Below are 19,081 nucleotides of genomic sequence, written 5' to 3'. Positions count from 1 at the left end.
TGCAGCACACTTTGTCTTTTGTTGTTTGCCTAAGGTAATCCTCTGTTTTTGTTTGCAGTTTTTTATTTCTATGTCTACTGTGTTTGTGTTGGATACCAGCCTTTGCTTTTAAAAGACATTAATCCAACTACGTTTCCATTTAACTGTGGTTTATTGGTTACTTTAATTACGCATCTGTTATAGTTCAGGTTGCAGCATTATAAGCAATAATGCACAGGCTTTACTCCTTGAAGCTGCCTCTTTGTGTGTTGTAGTCTCTTCAGTGTATTGGGAATCTGCCACAGTGGGGAATGTCCTTAAAGGGCCTTTACCATGCTATTCTGAAGCCTTTTATAGGAAACAATGTCCATGTACTGTATATGACAATATGTTCCTTTTGGCACACAAAAAAACACATTTTTTAAAATCTCTTTTTAGAAAACTCGACAGCTTGATCTCTGAGGCAGTGGCTTTCGCTCCGTGTGGGGGCCGCCCATTTCATGACGTCAACCTAGAGCCGGCCTCAGCAACATGTCTGCGTCTTGCCCATGAAAACAAACAAACAAACACCAAACTTTGCAAAGATAGATGTGCATATTGTGCAAATAGCAGTTTTCTGAGAAAGTGTGTGTGTGTGTGTGTGTGCGTGTGTGTGTGTGTGTGTGTGTGTGTGTGTGTGTGTGTGTGTGTGTGTGTGTGTGTGTGTGTGTTAGTTAGCATGGGGGTGATGCTGTCAGCGCAGACTCTTCCTGGAAGGGGCTGTTCTCACTTCTCTACGTCAGCTCGTGAGAACCCACTCGTTTTTCATGGGTTGGGAGGGGCTGGTGCTCAGAGCGCATGTTCTTAGAGGATTACTCAGAAATCTGTGAAGGGTTTAAAATATTGTCTTGGGTTTTTTTTGTGAGGAATGAACAACATAATACATTTAAATTTTTGCATGGTATGGGCCTTTAATTCTTCATCACTAAAGTGTCTTTGTGGGTTCACACCACACTAACCGGTTCTGTAAGTATTTCTGCCATAATAATCAGTTTTCTGAGCAGTTACTGAACGAACCAGCTGGCACAACTCAGATCTCCCTTTTTAGCCTTTTCAAGTTTGTTTCTGTTTTCCAGCCTTCTAGTCTGTTTATTCTTAGTAACCGGATTCTGTTACGGGATTTTTCTGAGCAGGTTCAGCTTGACCTCTGTTTCTGGATTGCCTGCCTGGATTCTTCAAGCCTGATCTCTGATTTTTTTGTCACGGTTGGAAAAGAATCAGGAGATTAAACAATAACCCTGGAGCCGTTTTATGCATTTCTTTAACAAAACAGGTTTGGACATATAATAAAGAATTTAAGTTGTGCAGCTGGAAGCGACCATTTAAAAATCATGCTGCAGCATGTATGGAAGCGAGTGACCCTGGGTGCGCTCAGCTCAGTGCAGTGTCAGGTGTGGGGCAAGCTGGAATTGCATGCTGGGAGATGAAGTGCTTTCAGTACTCTGGAGATTGCTCCCGCCGGTGACCTGAGAGGGAGACAGAGTTCTGACTTCTGACACACATGTTTAAAGCCATTATCAGTGTGGTTTTTCCCATGTTGAAGACCTACCAACCCATTAGTGACAGTTCCTTTAGACCTGCTACTACTGACTGTTTATGAGAAGTGGACAGAGTGAGTGTGACGCCACCCATAAAAAATGGTTAACTTCTCTCTGGATGCGGACCAATGGACTTTTCCAGTCTGAATGCACCATAGATAGTATATACCACTGGACAAAGCGGGAGTGACATCATCCATAGAAAATACCTTAACTCGGGTTCAAAGGAAATTAAGCCAATTCCGTTGCCACTTTTACGTGAAATGTGTGTTGCTATTTGGAGCCAGTCGACAGTGATTGGTCCAAGTCAGTCTGAGCCCGTTTGTATGTTGGAAGTCCACACCCCTTTCACTGAAAGCAGTTCAGGAGAATCTGTCAATCAAACATTTGAGGTGGGGGCCAGCGCACACCATATGCTTTTACTGAGGCATCTGATTGGTCAGTTTATGATTCATTCATTCATTTTCTTAACCGTTTTATCCCTTTCGGGGTCACGGGGCTGCCGGAGCCTATCCCGGCCACTTGTGGGCAAAGGCAGGGGGGACACTGTGCCTTTGCCGGGCAGGGTAGAATGTCCTCACTCACACACCCATTCACTCCCGCACTCACACCTATGGTCAATTTAGAGTTGCCAATTAACCTATGAAGCATGTTTTTGGATGGTGGGAGGAAGCCGGAGACCCCGGAGAGAACCCAAGCATGCACGGGGAGAACATGCGAACTCCACACAGAAAGGTCCCCCATTGATGTTGTTTTTCATGTCCCCCAGCCGGGACTTGAACCGGGGGCCTTCTTGCTGTGAGGCAAGAGCGCTAACCACTGCGCCACCGTGCAGCAGTCAGTTTATGACTTGAAAAAAATTGTGATGAAGAAAAGATATCATGAAAACTAAATTAGGATTAGCAAGAAGATATTAAGTAAAAGGTATCAGATCAAGAATAGTTATTCTGACAAACAGAATAACGGAGTGATAGCTGTTTATTTCTCAATAGAAGTCTATAGTATTCTGGTAACAACCATCAACTTGCTGTTACCGTCAAAGATCTTATTTTTAATTTAAATTGTATTTACATTTTCTTTAAATGGTGGAATCAATTACATTTATAAATTACTGTTTTTGCTTAGAACTTGTCTTTTTATGTCCAAGAGAAAACCTCATTTTTCTTTGCATATTATTACCAACCACAAATCTAACACGTTGCATTTTTCCATTGATCCGCATCTGTCAACATTTGTCAAAGAGAACAGAACGTAAAACTACTGTATATTTGACTTCTGTTGCCATAATGAATGTGGCTTTAATAATTATTTAGTTAGCCTCCAAAGCAGTGATGTCCCTCACCGGATTCTCATGAATCTTTGATTTATGAGTTAGACCTAGTTAGACCTAGGGCTCTAAGAAGCTCCAAGGGAGAAAAACCCAGACTTATCACTTTGATTTAAAGCGACAGCCATGACTTAAAGTGTTCAGAGCCTCCACCATCACTTCACCTCCATTATATTAGCTGCAGATATTCTGACAGCATGGAGCCAGTAAATCTTTGTACGCCTCTTAGTCCCTGTGTGGTTTTCTTCTAATCTCCCTCTTGCTTTCTTCACAGTCTAATCGCCACAAGTAAAGGTCAGAGTGTCTGCTCTTTTCTATTCTGCCGTCGTTGGACACGTCTGTTAGTCAAGAGCTTATTAGTTCTGGCCTTTCGTCTTTTAAAGATCAGCTCGGACTCGCCACCAGACCGACGCTGATTCATTTTCAATGCTGCTTTTTTTGCCTCCAGAGTGTGTTTCCAAGCAACATTCTACGTTTTTGTCACTGAAAAAAGGTAGATCTACCTGTTGCTATGAGATTGATCAATTTCAATCGTTTTTTAAAAAGGCTCTGCGGCAACCGTCCCGCCTACAACTCAGAGGCAAATTTCCAATTGGGTAGCTTGGTTGGTAAGGTGGAAGGCTGCCACGCAGGAATCCAGGGTTCAACTCCCAGAGGGGAATGAACAATGAGAATGGGGGATTTACCATATCAATGGCAAGCAATTAACATCACCCAGTGGGGGCAAGACCCTTAATGCTGCTGCCTTCCAAGCATGGCTCATCTGCAGCTCACCGCTCCCCCAGGGGACGGGTCAAATGTGGAGAACAAATTTAGCACACCTCGGTGTGTGACAGAAAGTGGGAATTTCTTTCTTTCTAAAACCCCTCATTACACACTTTATCCATTTTTATGAGACAAACATGAACAGTTTCACACTGTTCCATCTTACTAAAGCTCTCAAACTTCAAACCTTTGTAGAAAAATAAGTCCAGTATGAAAACAAAAGTCTGCTCAAAGATTTTTTTAGATATGGAGAGTTGTACCTTTACAGGAGACACGGCACAGAGGAAATTGATTGACAACATCTTCAGCCAATCAAGATGCAGAACACAGTGGAGTGGTTATAAAAAAAAGAAAAAAAGCAGCATGCAAGATTTCACAAATAACAATAAAACAGAGAGACCATGAATATATAGAATAGAACACTAATCCTGCTCTACTGAAACTATGCTCTAGAAAGCCGTTTTTTTTATTTTGGCTGAAAATGTAATAATCATAATTAAAACACCACTGGGAACACTTGAAAATAGATCAAAAGATCTTCAGAGTAGAAGATGAGGACAGTATTTCATCCACAGATCTGCTGGATCGTATCTTGGGTTTGTCTGTCCATTTGACCCCTTTTAGTGGTTTTCACGAACACAATTATTGGCGCTAATTTAAAATATATATTTTTAATAACCAAAAAATGTGTGCTTCTTGTCAAGGGAAAAGGGTTACATTTGGAAGACAATTTAACACAATAGTGCCTCCCGACCCTGCTCTTCTGCTCCTCCAACCCACATGTTTTGTTTGCTTTGCTGCTCAAACACAACGCTAAGAAGCTGATGTTGTCTTTGAGTGACAAAGATGGATAAGATCAGGAACAAGAACATATTAGAGGTCTTCCTACAGGGAAGCTGATTTAAAAAGTTTGGATATTTTCAGGGAAGGGGCAGTGAATATACAGACCAAAAGTTTGGATACACCTCATTTAAATGATTGGGAAGACTGTTCCGTATCAGTAAAACGATGGAGAGGTTAGAGCTGCCAAGAAGAAGATCTGGATAAATGCTAAAGGGGAGATTCATTGCCGTAGAATAGACTAGTTGGTGTGAGTAAGGACGATGCAGAGAACAGGCTTAGATGAAATGATATGCACGACCTGCATACCAATATAATAACATGATTGTGTAGTAAGTGATAATTTGGTAGAGAAAGTAAGATTTTGTTGTATTTTCTTGCACCAATAAATGGTGTGTGAGGGCTGTAAGCTAGCAGAAGAGCGTGTAAACAAAGGGCTGATGCGAAATAAGCGCTAGCTTACTCTGGGCCAACAGTCCACAACCCAGAGTTTCTAATCAATTGCTTTGCCTCCCAGAAACTATGTCCTAGAAAATGACACAAGTTTTGTGATTTTGTCTAAAAATGGCATAGTCGTAATGAAAAGACCACTGAGAATGTTTGGAAAATAGATCAAAAGATGATTGGAGTGTGAATTTAAAAACACAGCTTAAGTTCAAAGAATTAGCTTATCCCTAAACTCTGTTCTTAAAAAAGGAAAACCTACAGTACAGGGGAACAAACCATTAAACTCTACCGCTATGTTTATGAATGGAAAATACTTAGAGTAAATACTTAGAGCAGTGGTCCCCAAGACCCGGTACTGGTCCGTGGGCCACTTGGTACCGAGACAAAGACAGAAAAAAATGCATACACTAACTTGTATTATATCTGTTTTATTTTATTTTTTGTTATACTAAATGGAGTTTTAATTTGGAAAACTACTGGATAATGTTCGCCACATCCATCTGTCTTAACACGTCACATGACTTTAACCAGCTGCTCGGACCTCAAAGCCGGTAGTTCAACACTTAAAAACGAATAAAAACCAAACAATAAAACATATTTGGAAAGTTTCTTTGGGGAAAACAGAGTCAGTTAGGAAACTGAAGAAGAATCTTCAACTTCAAAGAAAATTAAAAGACAGACAAAACCAGGAGTTTTCCTTGACATGTGGATTTACTGAGATAATTGTTCCCACAAACCAGAAAAAATATTCAATGATTAGTGTAAAAACAAAATATGATCATACTTTTTGTTCTGAAAGATGATCTGAGTCTGGATTGAGTTTGCCGTTATTGAACCAATCAGAAACAACTTCTACAAATCAACAACTTTGTTTCATTGAATCTTCATCATATGTAAAAAGAAAGAAAAAAATAAAAATCTACTAATGTTTTCCTATTTTTTCAAACAAAATGTCTTGTAGTAGTGTTTTGTTTTTTATTATAATAAAATATAAAACACAAACTTTGGCCCCATTCTGACCTGTGAAAATATTGTCTGACACTAAACCGGTCAGTGACCGGACAAATGTTTGGGACCACTGACTTGTTATTATTATTACTATTATTATTGGCATGCTAAGGTAAATTTAGCATCCATCATTTTTCCCACTTTGTGACATGGTTTTGACTCATACAAAACTTTTATTTTTAAGTGAAATCTGCACTGAATTATCATTTTTTACCTCACACGTGGAATCAAACTGTATAATCGCAGATTTTCTTCATCCACATTGAACTTTGGATGCAGCTTGTTGACATGAATTTGGGTAGTAGTGATAGTATTGCAGTTGAGCCCTTTTTTTAACTTTTAAATAATCATTTAGTTCAATCTTATCGATTACTTTTTTTTTTCTGCAGAAAAGCAATTTGACCTGTTAACCAACGATGTGTTCAATCAATTTAATCGCAACACTGCCAATACTAAAAATGACATTTAGTATGAGGAGATGTTAAAGAGTTTTGTAAAAGTAATCAATGCTTGGAACGATATCTTCTTATTGATTTTCATGTGGAAATGAAATCAGTGCACAGGTGCACAGGACTATCTTTAATTCTATTCCTCTGGTGAAGTGCTGTGTCCTTGAGCAAGACACTGAGTCCCACAATGCATTTGAATGATTTTTTTAGTAAAGGTTTGTCAAAGAATTCAATAGTAGCTGCTCAGGGTTTTACCAAAACCAGGATATTCAATCTCATTAGTTCAATGTTGTTGTTGTTTTCATTCTTTATGGCATAATCAATCCTGAATTGTGATTGCAAGATTTAAATCTAAACATGAACCAAATGGTTTTAGTTTCCTAATGTTCAATTCTAAGGATAGGCAAATAAACTGAAATGTTTATTAAAATGACAGTAAAGACTTGTTTTTTTGTTTTGATTAAGGCCTAAATCACTTCACAGTCACAGTCCCATTCACCCATCCTCACACACGTTCACACACATTCAAGGCGGCTCCATGCCAACCTGTAACCACCAGGAGCAATGAGGGGGATTCAGTGTCCAAAGTCACGTCAACACTTTATGTTCCAGAAAGCAGGAACCAAAGCTGCAACTTTCCAACCAGAGGTTAACCACTCCACCTTTGTACCACAGTACCTCTCATGGGTGTAGAATTTATTTTCAAATCGACAAAGTGGATTTCTTTAAGCAGTGATGGTGAGAAAGAGAGTTTAAAGTCCCTTAGAGGAGATTGCTGCTTCTCATCAGTAGAGAAAGGAGGAAAACTAGTCTCAGCATGACAGGTCATGCAACATCGTTTCACAAAAATATTACCAGAAAAAGATCTGTTCTCATTTCGGTTTTGAAAAATCATCTATACCCAAAATACAGGAGACTGTGTGACTGTGACACTGTGACATAGAGAATGCATTAAACACTGTATATTAAACAAAAAAAAGTGAAAAGAAAAAAAAAGGCAAAGAAAGGGACACAATTCTCATTGTAAAATAAATTCAGGAATTGAAAAACAGGTTTTAAAGAGCAAACTATCATTCTGATCAGCTACATCTGGGGGAAACATGGCAACAAAATACCGTTTTAGAATCATAAACTGTTTTATTTGTAATCCTTTGCAGCCAGGATTAATAAACAGCACATTCTGATTTTTTAGAAAAAACTTCCCAAGTCAAAACAGCTCAACTTTTGTGTACAGGTGTGAGAATTGCTTTGAAACCAGAGTATGTGATTTTTGTTGATCTCAAACTCTTCTTTCTGTGTTAAAATTGTGCCCTTTAGGGTAAAATTATTTGTTAAATAGAGTAAATGTAAGGCCCTATCAGAAGCAACAGGGCTTTGAAGATACCTGAACTTAAAATTTGCTGATTAGTATACAATGTTAGAAAAACCCTTTTGCCATAAATTAAAAATCCCAATTAGTGCTAGATGAAAACATATACACATGACACACACACACATACATTGTAATTTCAGATCCTTCTAATTATCTACATAATTAATTTTTCCATTTAAAGGGATAAAATTCAATCGTTGAAATGATATAAAAGTAAGTTGTTTACTTCCAAAGGTAAATGACTTACTGTAGCCTAAAACCACAAAACTGTATATTTTAGACAATCGACCTAAAAGTCATTCCTTTAGGCATTTCAACTTTTTTTGCTTACTTATAACCTTTTTGTGTTCATAAAAACAATGCTTTAACACAGTGTGATACAAAACCTTTGTGTGTTTTGCTTGAACTGTATTGTACTGCTGAAAGTAGATTATGGTATTGTTCGAAAAAGGGCAAGAAAAAAACAATGGAAAGGAGACAGAAAGTCACAACACTGTAAATATCGGTCTTTCTTAGTGAGAAATTGTAAGGAAAGTCAAGGTGTCAGTGGGTACACTTTCTTTTCTCATTAAAAGCTGTTTGGGAACTGGAGGAGACGGTGACAGGAAGAAGCCTGGCAGACCCAAAGTCACAAATAAATTAGAGGACAAGTTTCAGAGAGTGAACACCTGCATGATGACAGATGCCTTCTGGCAGCTGTCTCTATCGTTTTTAATATCAGGCACTATTTTCACTACAGACTTATTAATCCATATTATTCCTTCCATCCATCCATCCATCCATCCATCCATCCATCCATCCATCCATCTAGCTTCTTAACCTGGTTTATCCTTTGGGGTCACAGGGTTACCGGAGCCTTTCCAACTACTGTTGGGCGGGGGCGGGGTACACCCTGGACAAGTGGCCAGTCTGTCTTAGGGTGACCCAATCATTCCCCCACACACTCGTGCATGCACTCCTAGTAACAATTTAGAGCAGAGGTGTCAAACTTTAGGCCTCGAGGGCCTGCTTTCTGCTAGTTTAGCAGAAATCCTGCGTTATTTGCTGCTGATTACCTGGATATGGTGGGTTTAGCCAATGGCAGGTTGGTTCGGAAACATGTTGGACATGAGCATGTTTTTGGACAGTGGGAGGATAAATGAAACAAAATAAACAATAATACCACGGCATAACAACAGTTTCTAAAATTGTAAATGTGAATCAACCATTTATGCAACTTTTTTAGCAGTATGTCAAGGTTTGTAGGAACAACTGTCCCAACGAATCCCTGGCAGGACTTCATGGAGCAAAATATGTTAATGCAATGTTTGTGGCTTCAATGTTTGTTGTGTTATGTTTGTTTTCTATGGGCATGCTGAGAGGGAAAGAACGTATTAAACACTAAAGGCTGATTTCCACTGGTCCATCTGTGGTGCGTCTCTGTTGTGTCGACACAAAAAGATATTGCATTTGTTAACCCTTGTGCTTTCTTAGATGACCCCCCCCTTACATTGACGTGTACTACCAAGGTTATAATAGTTTCTGATTTTTTATAAGTTTTAGTTTTTATTTCGTTTTGAAGTTTAGTTTTTTAATTTATTTAGTTTTAATTAGTTTTTAGAGGCAGCTTTACTAGTTTTTATTTTTTGAAATTGCTTCGTTTTAGTTTAGTTTTTATTAGTTTTAGTGTTAGTTTTATCTTTTTTTTTGTAAATTAGGATATTTGTCAGGTCCATGATTCAAAATCACCAGAATAAGTATTGTATAATAAAAACTCAATCAAAGATCCATTTTGAAACACTTATTATTCAGAGGACACAAGGACAACCATCCTTAAATTAAAATACAACAGCCGATAACAGCATTACGTTATCTGCTCTCGCCTCTTTTTCGGGGGAGGGCGGGCGAGAGACTAGCTTGTAGGTACTGTTGATTTGCGTTTTTGTGTGCGCTTTTTAAATGTACTTTTCGTAGGGTTTTTTCCCTTTGAGGAGCGTTCCACAAATGTTGTCTCCTGCTTCGACTACAAGGCACTTACTTTTGTTTTCGACGCTGTTATATTCAAAAAAGTCCCAAATAGGACTCTCCCGCTTCCTCCCAACTTTTAATGCAGCCATCACGCTCATGTAAATGTCTATGACCACGCTAGCCGGCTGTCTGACAGACATCATGTGACGTCACAGACTACGTGATGCCGTAGGGTGGAGCCCTGCGCGGGACTATTTTCTTCATCCCGCTCCCGCCCGCTGAATTTCTGACCAATCCCACCCGCTCCCGCAACGTATGCGTTACACTCCCGCCCGCACCCGCAATATGTATGTCCACTCCCGCCCGCACCCGCAAAACTCAGAGAATTTATTCCCGCACAGTAATAGAGATGCATTGATTTTGTATCGTCTCCAGTCCCGCAGGAAAAAAACACATATTTGTGTTGATATTAATTATTATTAATGAGATTCATGTCCCTCCTCCAGCCTCATCTTTTCATGCATTCCTCTTTTGTGTAATTTGCAACTTAATTATTAAATATATTTTCACTAATCCGGTCCGGTTAAAAGTGTGCATGTGTCCGTGCGCAGACAGACAGCCTGAAGCGCTGAACCAGCTGGTAAAGATGCAGGTCAAAGTCATTTGAATTTATGGAGGAAAAAAAAAACATTGTAATGGTTCAACAGAGCTGAAAATTTACGAATTAATTTTTTCCTGACGGAAAAATACTTTTTTTTTTAGCTTCAGCCTTTTCCAGTTTTGCTGATTCCCAGATCTGAGAACCATGCGTGACTCAGGATGAACCTCGTTTGTGTTTCTTTTCTACTTCATCAATAGACCTTTTTCGCAAAAACCGGAAGTACGTCATCAACGTGTAAACCTAGTTCCGGTTTGTGCTTCGCTGGCGGAGGAATGGCAGAGCCTAGAGTGTTTTCGAAGAGCCTGAGTTGTGTTCCGAAGTTCACCAGCACCGATGTGATGAAGAGTGTGAAGATGCAATCGTCCACTAAAGGAAACAAATTGGACATGGGATATAAATTCGTCCACGAAGAGTTTATCCACCATTACCAAGGTAAGCTTCAGCTAGCTTTAGCCATAGCCGCATCACCGGTAACTCTGTGTGTTTACGTCAACTGTAAATCCTGGTGTTATTAATTTGTAATATAAGGCATCGCAGTGAATATGTTGTGTGTATGTTTAAGTGAAAAGGCATGAGATTAACATAACACCCAAAAATTTGGTGAAGCTGTAAATAAGAAATGTTAAGTTGCCCGTATGCGTGTTCATTCTTTTTGCTGCGGTTGCGGCACTTTCTTCACTTACTAGTATTATTTTTCTGAAAGTATGGTGAGCAGAAGTCCTCTTTTCCTGGACATGTCCTCTCTTTTGATACTTATATAATAAAATAACATTGAACATAGATGAAATGTAATTATATTTGCTTCATGTATGCAGCTCTGAACACCAATTACTCTCGATGAAATATCTCACAAACTCACTTCACTCCTCTTTTTTACAAACTCAAATCTGGTCACCCTATTGACAGTTATAGTTTCATGTCATTCTGAACATTGATGTAGCAACATAAGTATGTCCTAATTTTAACCTATATAATTTATTGTGTCTAGATATCACTGGACGCAGAAAGTGCCAACCTGAAAGCTTTCGTCTGCAGTTGTGTGGCTGCTAAAGGATTTTGCAATCACATAGTTGCCATCCTGTTCCAGACCGCACATTATTCACAGCTGGGTCTGCAGGCTGCTCCACCCCCCTGGCCTGCACGAGTGGCTTGCAAAGATGGCACAGGTGGGTTTGTGATCATATTGTCATTATTTTTTAAGAACGTATGTGTATCCATAACAACTCTAAATTATTATAAAAACACCCCAAGTAGTTACTACAGACTTTAATTGCTTTCTGCCTTTTACTTATAAGGGAATCCATCCTGAACCGGTTAGTGAGCTGATGGTGCAAAAACCCAAAACAGTTGGCAGGGACGGTCAGAGGTCCACACTGTACAAGGCATACAGGTGATTAACTTTTTGTTGCTTTGTGAGCAAGTTAAGTTTTTTTTTTTTTAATCTTATGACTAACCAAATTATGGTTACAGCAGATATAATGAATTAAATTGAAATGTAGTTATGCACTTATGTCTAACTTTTGTGTGTTGTGTTTCTCTTGTGTAGGACCACAGCCAGATCCATATGATGGCATCTGGAAGCAGATTATGCCAGGTGCAGCCCCAACCTCTCATGGTTGTGTTGGATGGGTTTCTGAGATGGAATGAAAGAGAACTTGGATATATATTGTGGCAAATGCATGAATGCATACCTTAAATTACACTTATCTTGTCTTTAACAATCAGTTCAGCCTTCTGTCTTACTGTTGATCTGTAATGTTATTTTTTATTGTAAATGTTTGATGTTATTTGCATACCAAAAAATTAAACGAGGCACAATTTTGACCAAAATTGTTTTATTTGTTCATCTAATTTTTTTGTGTAGTCAGTCACATTTCAACAGAAAAACATTACGAATATAACAATTATATTTAATTAGATTTTAAGAATATGTGGAAACACTAAATTTTTCCATACTATTTGCACATTATACATTATTTACATACCAAACATTAATTCACTCTTCAAAACAAAAAAGTCCATGATAATTTGCCAAAACACGGCAGTTAAGCCAGATCTGATTCACACTGCCCATCAGTGTGAGCGGCACGGGAGAGTCCCTGATGTGAAAGGACTTTATCCTACTGATCACTCTTTCCACTATTATTCTGAGGCGGGTGATGGCTGCGGTTTGTTCTGTTTCCTCCTTGCTGAATTGAGTTGAAAGCTTAAAAGGTGGAATGATGATCTTAGATCCAATGTCAGTTAGGAGGTCTTGAACGAGGAACTTTTGTCCGCCATGACATCGTCTCCTGGCTCCAGCAAAGGAACTTGGCTTCTAAGTCATGGATGTAATCCAAAGCCTCATCCAGAGCACCTGTGAAGATAAAGAAATTAAAAATCAGTCTTAATATATTAATGCTACCTTTCAACACAACACAGTAATCATGTTTTGAAAAGTATGTTAAGTATTTAATTACAAATACATTTCATTTATTTTTGTTAAGGAAATTACAAAATGACAAAATGCTCAAAAGTGATTAAATACATGTAATTAAAATAGGTGAGAGCATGAACATCTTTTATTATAAATATTAATTTGTTCAGGTAGAAATGCATGTATACAATAACGGTACACATAGTTGACTAACGTTAACCAAACACATTATGAACAACCTTACCTGCAGGTGGGTATGTCACGTAGTCGTGATCCATCTTTACTGTCTTAGCTTAGCCACCATGTCGCTAGTATCTTCACAGCTTAGCTGCATAGCCTGACGTCTGAGGTTCTGTCATATTCTGACTCCCTTCTCAAAGGATCAGTAAAGTTGTTCCAAGGGAAAATACTCGGGGCAACACCACTCTTCAGGCGACGAACGACGCAGCCGCACCACAATCCCGGAGCGAAGTTAGTAAGTGCCGGCAGCAGAGGGTGCTACCTGTGTTTACATTAAAACTATGCCCTTCATCTCTTCGGATCGCCTATATCCATTTGGGTTTCAGGTTTGGATCCACAGGAAAATAATGAAATGAAAGGTAAGGCTGTTTTTGGTTGGAAGACGAACAGCCTGGAACGCAACAGAGACTGCAACTCTTCGACTCTGCCATTCTTCATATCTGGTGCTACGCTAACAGGAAGTTGTTTTACACGTCATTGACGTATTTCCGGTCGAAAAATGCGGAAGTGTGAAAAAGGTCTATAGACCTTTTTCGCAAAAACCGGAAGTACGTCATCAACGTGTAAACCTAGTTCCGGTTTGTGCTTCGCTTGCGGAGGAATGGCAGAGCCTAGAGTGTTTTCGAAGAGCCTGAGTTGTGTTCCGAAGTTCACCAGCACCGATGTGATGAAGAGTGTGAAGATGCATTCGTCCACTAAAGGAAACAAATTGGACAAGGGATATAAATTCGTCCACGAAGAGTTTATCCACCATTACCAAGGTAAGCTTCAGCTAGCTTTAGCCATAGCCGCATCACCGGTAACTCTTTGTTTACGTCAACTGTAAATCCTGGTGTTATTAATTTGTAATATAAGGTATAACACATCGCAGTGAATATGTTGTGTGTATGTTTAAGTGAAAAGGCATGAGATTAACATAACAACCAAAAATTTGGTGAAGCTGTAAATAAGAACTGTTAAGTTGCCCAAATGCGTCTTCATTCTTTTTGCTGCGGTTGCGGCACTTTCTTCACTTACTAGTATTATTTTTCTGAAAGTATGGTGAGAAGAAGTCCTCTTTTCCTGGACATGTCCTCTCTTTTGATACTTATATAATAAAATAACATTGAACATAGATGAAATGTAATTATATTTGCTTCATTTATGCAGCTCTGAACACCAATTACTCTCGATGAAACATCTCACAAACTCACTTCACCCCTCATTTTTACAAACTCAAATCTGGTCACCTACTGACAGTTATAGTTTCATGTTACATTGATGTAGCAACATAAGTATGTCTTAATTTCAACCTATTTAATTTATTGTGTCTAGATATCACTGGATGCAGAATGTGCCAACCTGAAAGCTTTCTTCTGCAGTTGTGTGGCTGCTAAAGGATTTTGCAATCACATAGTTGCCATCCTGTTCCAGAGCGCACATTATTCACAGCTGGGTCTGCAGGCTGCTGCACCCCCCCACCCCCCCGGCCTGCACGAGTGGCTTGCAAAGATGGCACAGACCAAGAGCACAGGTGGGTTTGTGATCATATTGTCATTATTTTTTAAGAACGGATGTGTATCCAGAACAACTCTAAATTATTATAAAAACACCCCAAGTAGTTACTACAGACTTTAATTGCTTTCTGCCTTTTACTTATAAGGGAATCCATCCTGAACCGGTTAGTGAGCTGGTGGTGCAAAAGCCCAAAACAGTTGGCAGGGACGGTCTGAGGTCCACACTGTACAAGGCATTTACAGGTGATTCACTTTTTGTTGCTTTGTGAGCAAGTTAAGTTTGTTTTTTTTCTAATCTTATGACTAACCAAATTATGGTTACAGCAGATATAATGAATTAAATTGAAATGTAGTTATGCACTTATCAAATCAAATCAAACTTTATTTATAAAATAGCGCTTCTCATGCACTTTGTGCAGCTCGAAGCGCTTTAACACTAAAAACAGTAAACACACAACATTACAATAAAAACCCCAACCCACCCTTCACCCTTCCCACTCCCCTCCATTAAAGCACATGACCCATGGCTCCCACGTACAATGAAATATGACTATGTAACTGTAAAAGAATAAATAAATAAATAAATAAACAAACAAACAAGCATGGCTTGGCTCTGCTGTGAGGAAACAGTATCTGGGAATCCTTTCATACCAGGAGCCAGCCCGGCCACCGGAACATCGCCACAGCGCCCACCCAGACCGGGACAACACCGGGGTCCCCATCACAGCCATGAAGCTGTAAAATTAGACCCCAGCCGCCCCAGCAAGGGCAACAACTGCAGCAACAACCGCTGACCAAGCCGGCAATCCCTGGAGGAAAAGATCCCCTCAAGAAACACTGGGGCTAAAATCATAAGATGCTAAAATTAAAAACATAAAAAAGAAGAAAAAAATACATAAAATTGAGAATAAGATGCATAAAATTAAAATAAATACATAAAATAGCCGATACTAAAACTAATAGAATAAATTAGCAGTTAAAATCAACTAAAAGCTAAATTAAAAAGGTGAGTCTTGAGCCTCTTCTTAAAAACCTCTACTGTCTCTGCAGCCCTGAGGTTCTCCGGAAGGCCGTTCCACAGGCGAGGACCATAATGGCAGAACGAAGCCTCACCATAAGTTTTGGTCCTCACCTTGGGAACAACTAAGAGGCCAGCACCGGAAGACCTCAGGGTCCGCGAGGGCTCATATTTTAAAAGAATATCATTTAAATAAGAAGGCCCAAGACCATAAAAACATTTATAAACCATTAAAAGAACTTTAAAATCAATTCTGAAACGCACAGGGAGCCAATGCAGCGATTTCAAAACCGGTGTAATGTGTTCCCGCCCCCTGGTCCTCGTCAGAACTCGTGCCGCTGAGTTCTGTAGAAGTTGTAAGTTTGAAAGAGACTTTTTGGGTAAACCAGAGAGCAGGGCATTACAATAATCTAAACGACTGAAAATAAAAGCATGCATTAGTACCTCTGTGCTGGCAAGAGAGAGGAACGGGCGGACTCTGGCAATGTTTTTGAGATGATAAAATCCTGTCTTAACGACATTTTTAATGTGTGGGATAAAATTTAGCTCAGAGTCAAAAAGTACGCCCAGGTTTCTCACACATGGAGAAGGTTTAAAATTATGAAGATGTGATAAAATCATCTCTCTCTTGTCTTCAGAACCGATGATTAAAACTTCAGTTTTGTCCTGGTTGACAGTTTATGTCTAACTTTTGTGTGTTGTGTTTCTCTTGTGTAGGACCACAGCCAGATCCATATCTGATGGCATCTGGAAGCAGATTATGCCAGGTGCAGCCCCAACCTCTCATGGCTGTGTTGGATGGGTTTCTGAGATGGAATGAAAGAGAACTTGGATATATATTGTGGCAAATGCATGAATGCATACCTTAAATTACACTTATCTTGTCTTTAACAATCAGTTCAGCCTTCTGTCTTACTGTTGATCTGTAATGTTATTTTTTATTGTAAATGTTTGATGTTATTTGCATACCAAAAAATTAAATGAGGCACAATTTTGACCAAAATTGTTTTATTTGTTCATCTAATTTTTTGTGTAGTCAGTCACATTTCAACAGAAAAATATTACGAATATAACATTTATATTTAATTAGATTTTAAGAATATGTGGAAACACTAAATTTTTCCATACTATTTGAACATTATACATTATTTACATACCAAACATTAATTCACTCTTCAAAACAAAAAAGTCCATGATAATTTGCCAAAACACGGCGGTTAAGCCAGATCTGATTCACACTGCCCATCAGTGTGAGCGGCACAGAGAGTTCCTGATGTGAAAGGACTTTATCCTACTGATCACTCTTTCCACTATTATTCTGAGGCGGGTGATGGCTTGGATTTGTTCATTTTCCTCCTTGCTGAATTGAGCTGAAAGCTTAAAAGGTGGAATGATGATCTTAGATCCAGTGTCAGTAAGGAGGTCTTGAACGAGGAACTTTTGTCCGCCATGACATCGTCTCCTGGCTCCAGCAAAGGAACTTGGCTTCTAAGTCATGGATGTAATCCAAAGCCTCATCCAGAGCACCTGTGAAGATAAAGAAATTAAAAATCAGTCTTAATATATTAATGCTACCTTTCAACACAACACAGTAATCATGTTTTGAAAAGTATGTTAAGTATTTAATTACAAATACATTTCATTTATTTTTGTTAAGGAAATTACAAAATGACAAAATGCTCAAAAGTGATTAAATACATGTAATTAAAATAGGTGAGAGCATGAACATCTTTTATTATAAATATTAATTTTTTCAGGTCGAAATGCATTTATCCAATAACGGTACACATAGTTGACTAACGTTAACCAAACACATCATGAACAACCTTACCTGTGTCACGTAGTCGTGATCCATCTTTACTGTCTTAGCTTAGCCACCGTGTCGCTATCTTCACAGCACAGCTGCATAGCCTGACGTCTGAGGTTCTGTCATATTCTGACTCCCTTCTCAAAGGAGCAGTAAAGTTTTTCCAAGGGAAAATACTCCGGGCAACACCACTCTTCAGGCGACGAACGACGCAGCCGCACCACAATCCGGAGCGAAAGTGCCGGCACCAGAGGTTGCTACCTGTGTTTACATTAAAACTATGCCCTTCATCTCTTCGCATCGCCTATATCCATTTGGGTTTCAGGTTTGGATCCACAGGAAAATAATGAAATGAAAGGTAAGGCTGTTTTTGGTAGGAAGACGAACAGCCTGGAACGCAACAGAGACTGCAACTCTTCGACTCTGCCATTCTTCATATCTGCTGCTACGCTAACAGGAAGTTGTTTTACACGTCATTGACGTATTTCCGGTCGAAAAATGCGGAAGTGTGAAAAAGGTCTATTGACATCATGTCCCTGCCAGGCAACCTGCGCAGTGTTGCCGGAAAGATTGACAGCTCTTTCATCCGTGTGCTGCGCTGTGGCGCCCGGACTATCGTGTCAACCTACGGTGACCGTATTTTGCGCTCTCTGTGTAGGACACATTGGGAGCGCGGGGATAAACAACTCTCAGCTACAGAGGATGAACAGGTGAACAGGTAGAGAGGAAAAGCAGGTAGAGGGGGGGGGGGGGGGGGCTTTGGGGGGGGGGGGGGGGGGGCTTTGGTTTCAAACTCTGTCAGAGAGATGCAAACACGGGCGTCAGATTCAGACGCAGCTTTCCCTGCAGGAGTTGAAGCAGAGACTTTCTCGGATGATTCTATGAACTCAAACATGGAAACATGATTATCAAGCAGAACTCTTCAAAATAATAAACCTGATCTCTCCACATTCTTCGTGTCTACCATGCATTGATGCACACATCGCTCCATGCAGCGACCAGACCAGAACTTTAGCTAGTAGCTCCGCGGTATCAGGCTTTAAAGAACACATGTGTAAGAGGCGGGGCGGGGCGCTGCACACCCCCAACAACAGGTTAGATGACAGTGGCCATTGGGCGTCTCTACCTGGTGCCTTCACGGAGCTTCAGTACATAAAAATCCAACAGCTGCACAGCCTAACGTAGTCCGCTAATATATATTTATGAGATATTCATGGCAGCACTGGTCCCGCGGGGTTTTTTTTTGCCGCCCGCTCCCGCCCGCAGTACAATTCAAACCGCCCAATCCCGCGAGATTTGGATTCGGGACCCAATCCCAATGCAGCCCTCTACCGTAGGGGCCAAATACACAGTAAAACTAGCAGCGTGAAGTAAATAGATTTTATTTCAACCCAAAAGACTTATGTATTAACAAAGACGAAAACGAAGTATTTTTTGGGGTTAATATTATTTAGTTTCAGTTCGTTTTATACACACAACAAACAGTTTTAGTTAGTTTTCGTTTTTTTTAAAACTCTCGTTTTTATTTTTATTTAGTTAACGAAAATGTTTTTTCACTTCTAGTTTTAGTTTTTTCGTTCGTTTTCGTTAACTATAATAACCTTGCTACCTACCATGACAAAGGTGGATAAAGGTGGAAAGATTTCATGTAATCCATGGACACCAGTGAAGATCACAAATCATTGAAGAAAAAAGGTTCAGAGTACTGTCTAGTGGGTCTAGATGACCCCAC

At 39.5% G+C, this 19,081-nt stretch overlaps 2 protein-coding genes and 1 long non-coding RNA gene across 6 annotated transcripts in view; 2 read left to right on the top strand and 1 right to left on the bottom strand.

The window, feature by feature from the left end:
- The window catches only part of cntnap3 (contactin associated protein family member 3), a 195,534-nt gene that overhangs the window by 75,709 nt on the left and 100,744 nt on the right, over positions 1 to 19,081 (top strand). The gene's annotated exons all lie outside the window — the stretch shown is intronic.
- Positions 10,562 to 16,545, top strand: LOC144986616 (uncharacterized). Of its 3 annotated transcripts, none has more exons than XR_013650443.1 (7): positions 10,562 to 10,804; positions 11,361 to 11,538; positions 11,668 to 11,762; positions 11,919 to 13,789; positions 14,442 to 14,541; positions 14,671 to 14,767; positions 16,260 to 16,545. XR_013650443.1 is itself a non-coding variant. In XM_078934164.1 (3 exons), exons 1-3 carry the CDS (start codon positions 13,630 to 13,632, stop codon positions 16,360 to 16,362), a joined length of 363 nt encoding a protein of 120 aa, XP_078790290.1. In that variant the 5' UTR covers positions 13,507 to 13,629; the 3' UTR covers positions 16,363 to 16,545. The 3 variants fall into 3 exon arrangements, 1 of the variants encoding a protein (XP_078790290.1); XR_013650442.1 differs by having other exon boundaries at positions 14,343 to 14,541; XM_078934164.1 differs by lacking the exons at positions 10,562 to 10,804; positions 11,361 to 11,538; positions 11,668 to 11,762; positions 14,671 to 14,767 and having other exon boundaries at positions 13,507 to 13,789.
- LOC144986617 (uncharacterized) lies at positions 16,534 to 17,877 on the bottom strand. Its single transcript, XR_013650444.1, has 2 exons — positions 17,374 to 17,877; positions 16,534 to 17,069 (listed from the first exon to the last, which is right to left on the bottom strand). It is a non-coding gene; the product is annotated as an uncharacterized LOC144986617 (long non-coding RNA).

The sequence above is a fragment of the Oryzias latipes genome, chromosome 17 (assembly GCF_053564925.1).
Source record: "Oryzias latipes strain Hd-rR chromosome 17, Olatipes_Hd-rR_3.1".
Taxonomy (NCBI): Eukaryota; Metazoa; Chordata; class Actinopteri; order Beloniformes; family Adrianichthyidae; genus Oryzias; species Oryzias latipes.
The sequence above is the reverse complement of the archived record's forward strand: the minus strand, read 5'-3'. Positions and strand labels throughout refer to the sequence as shown.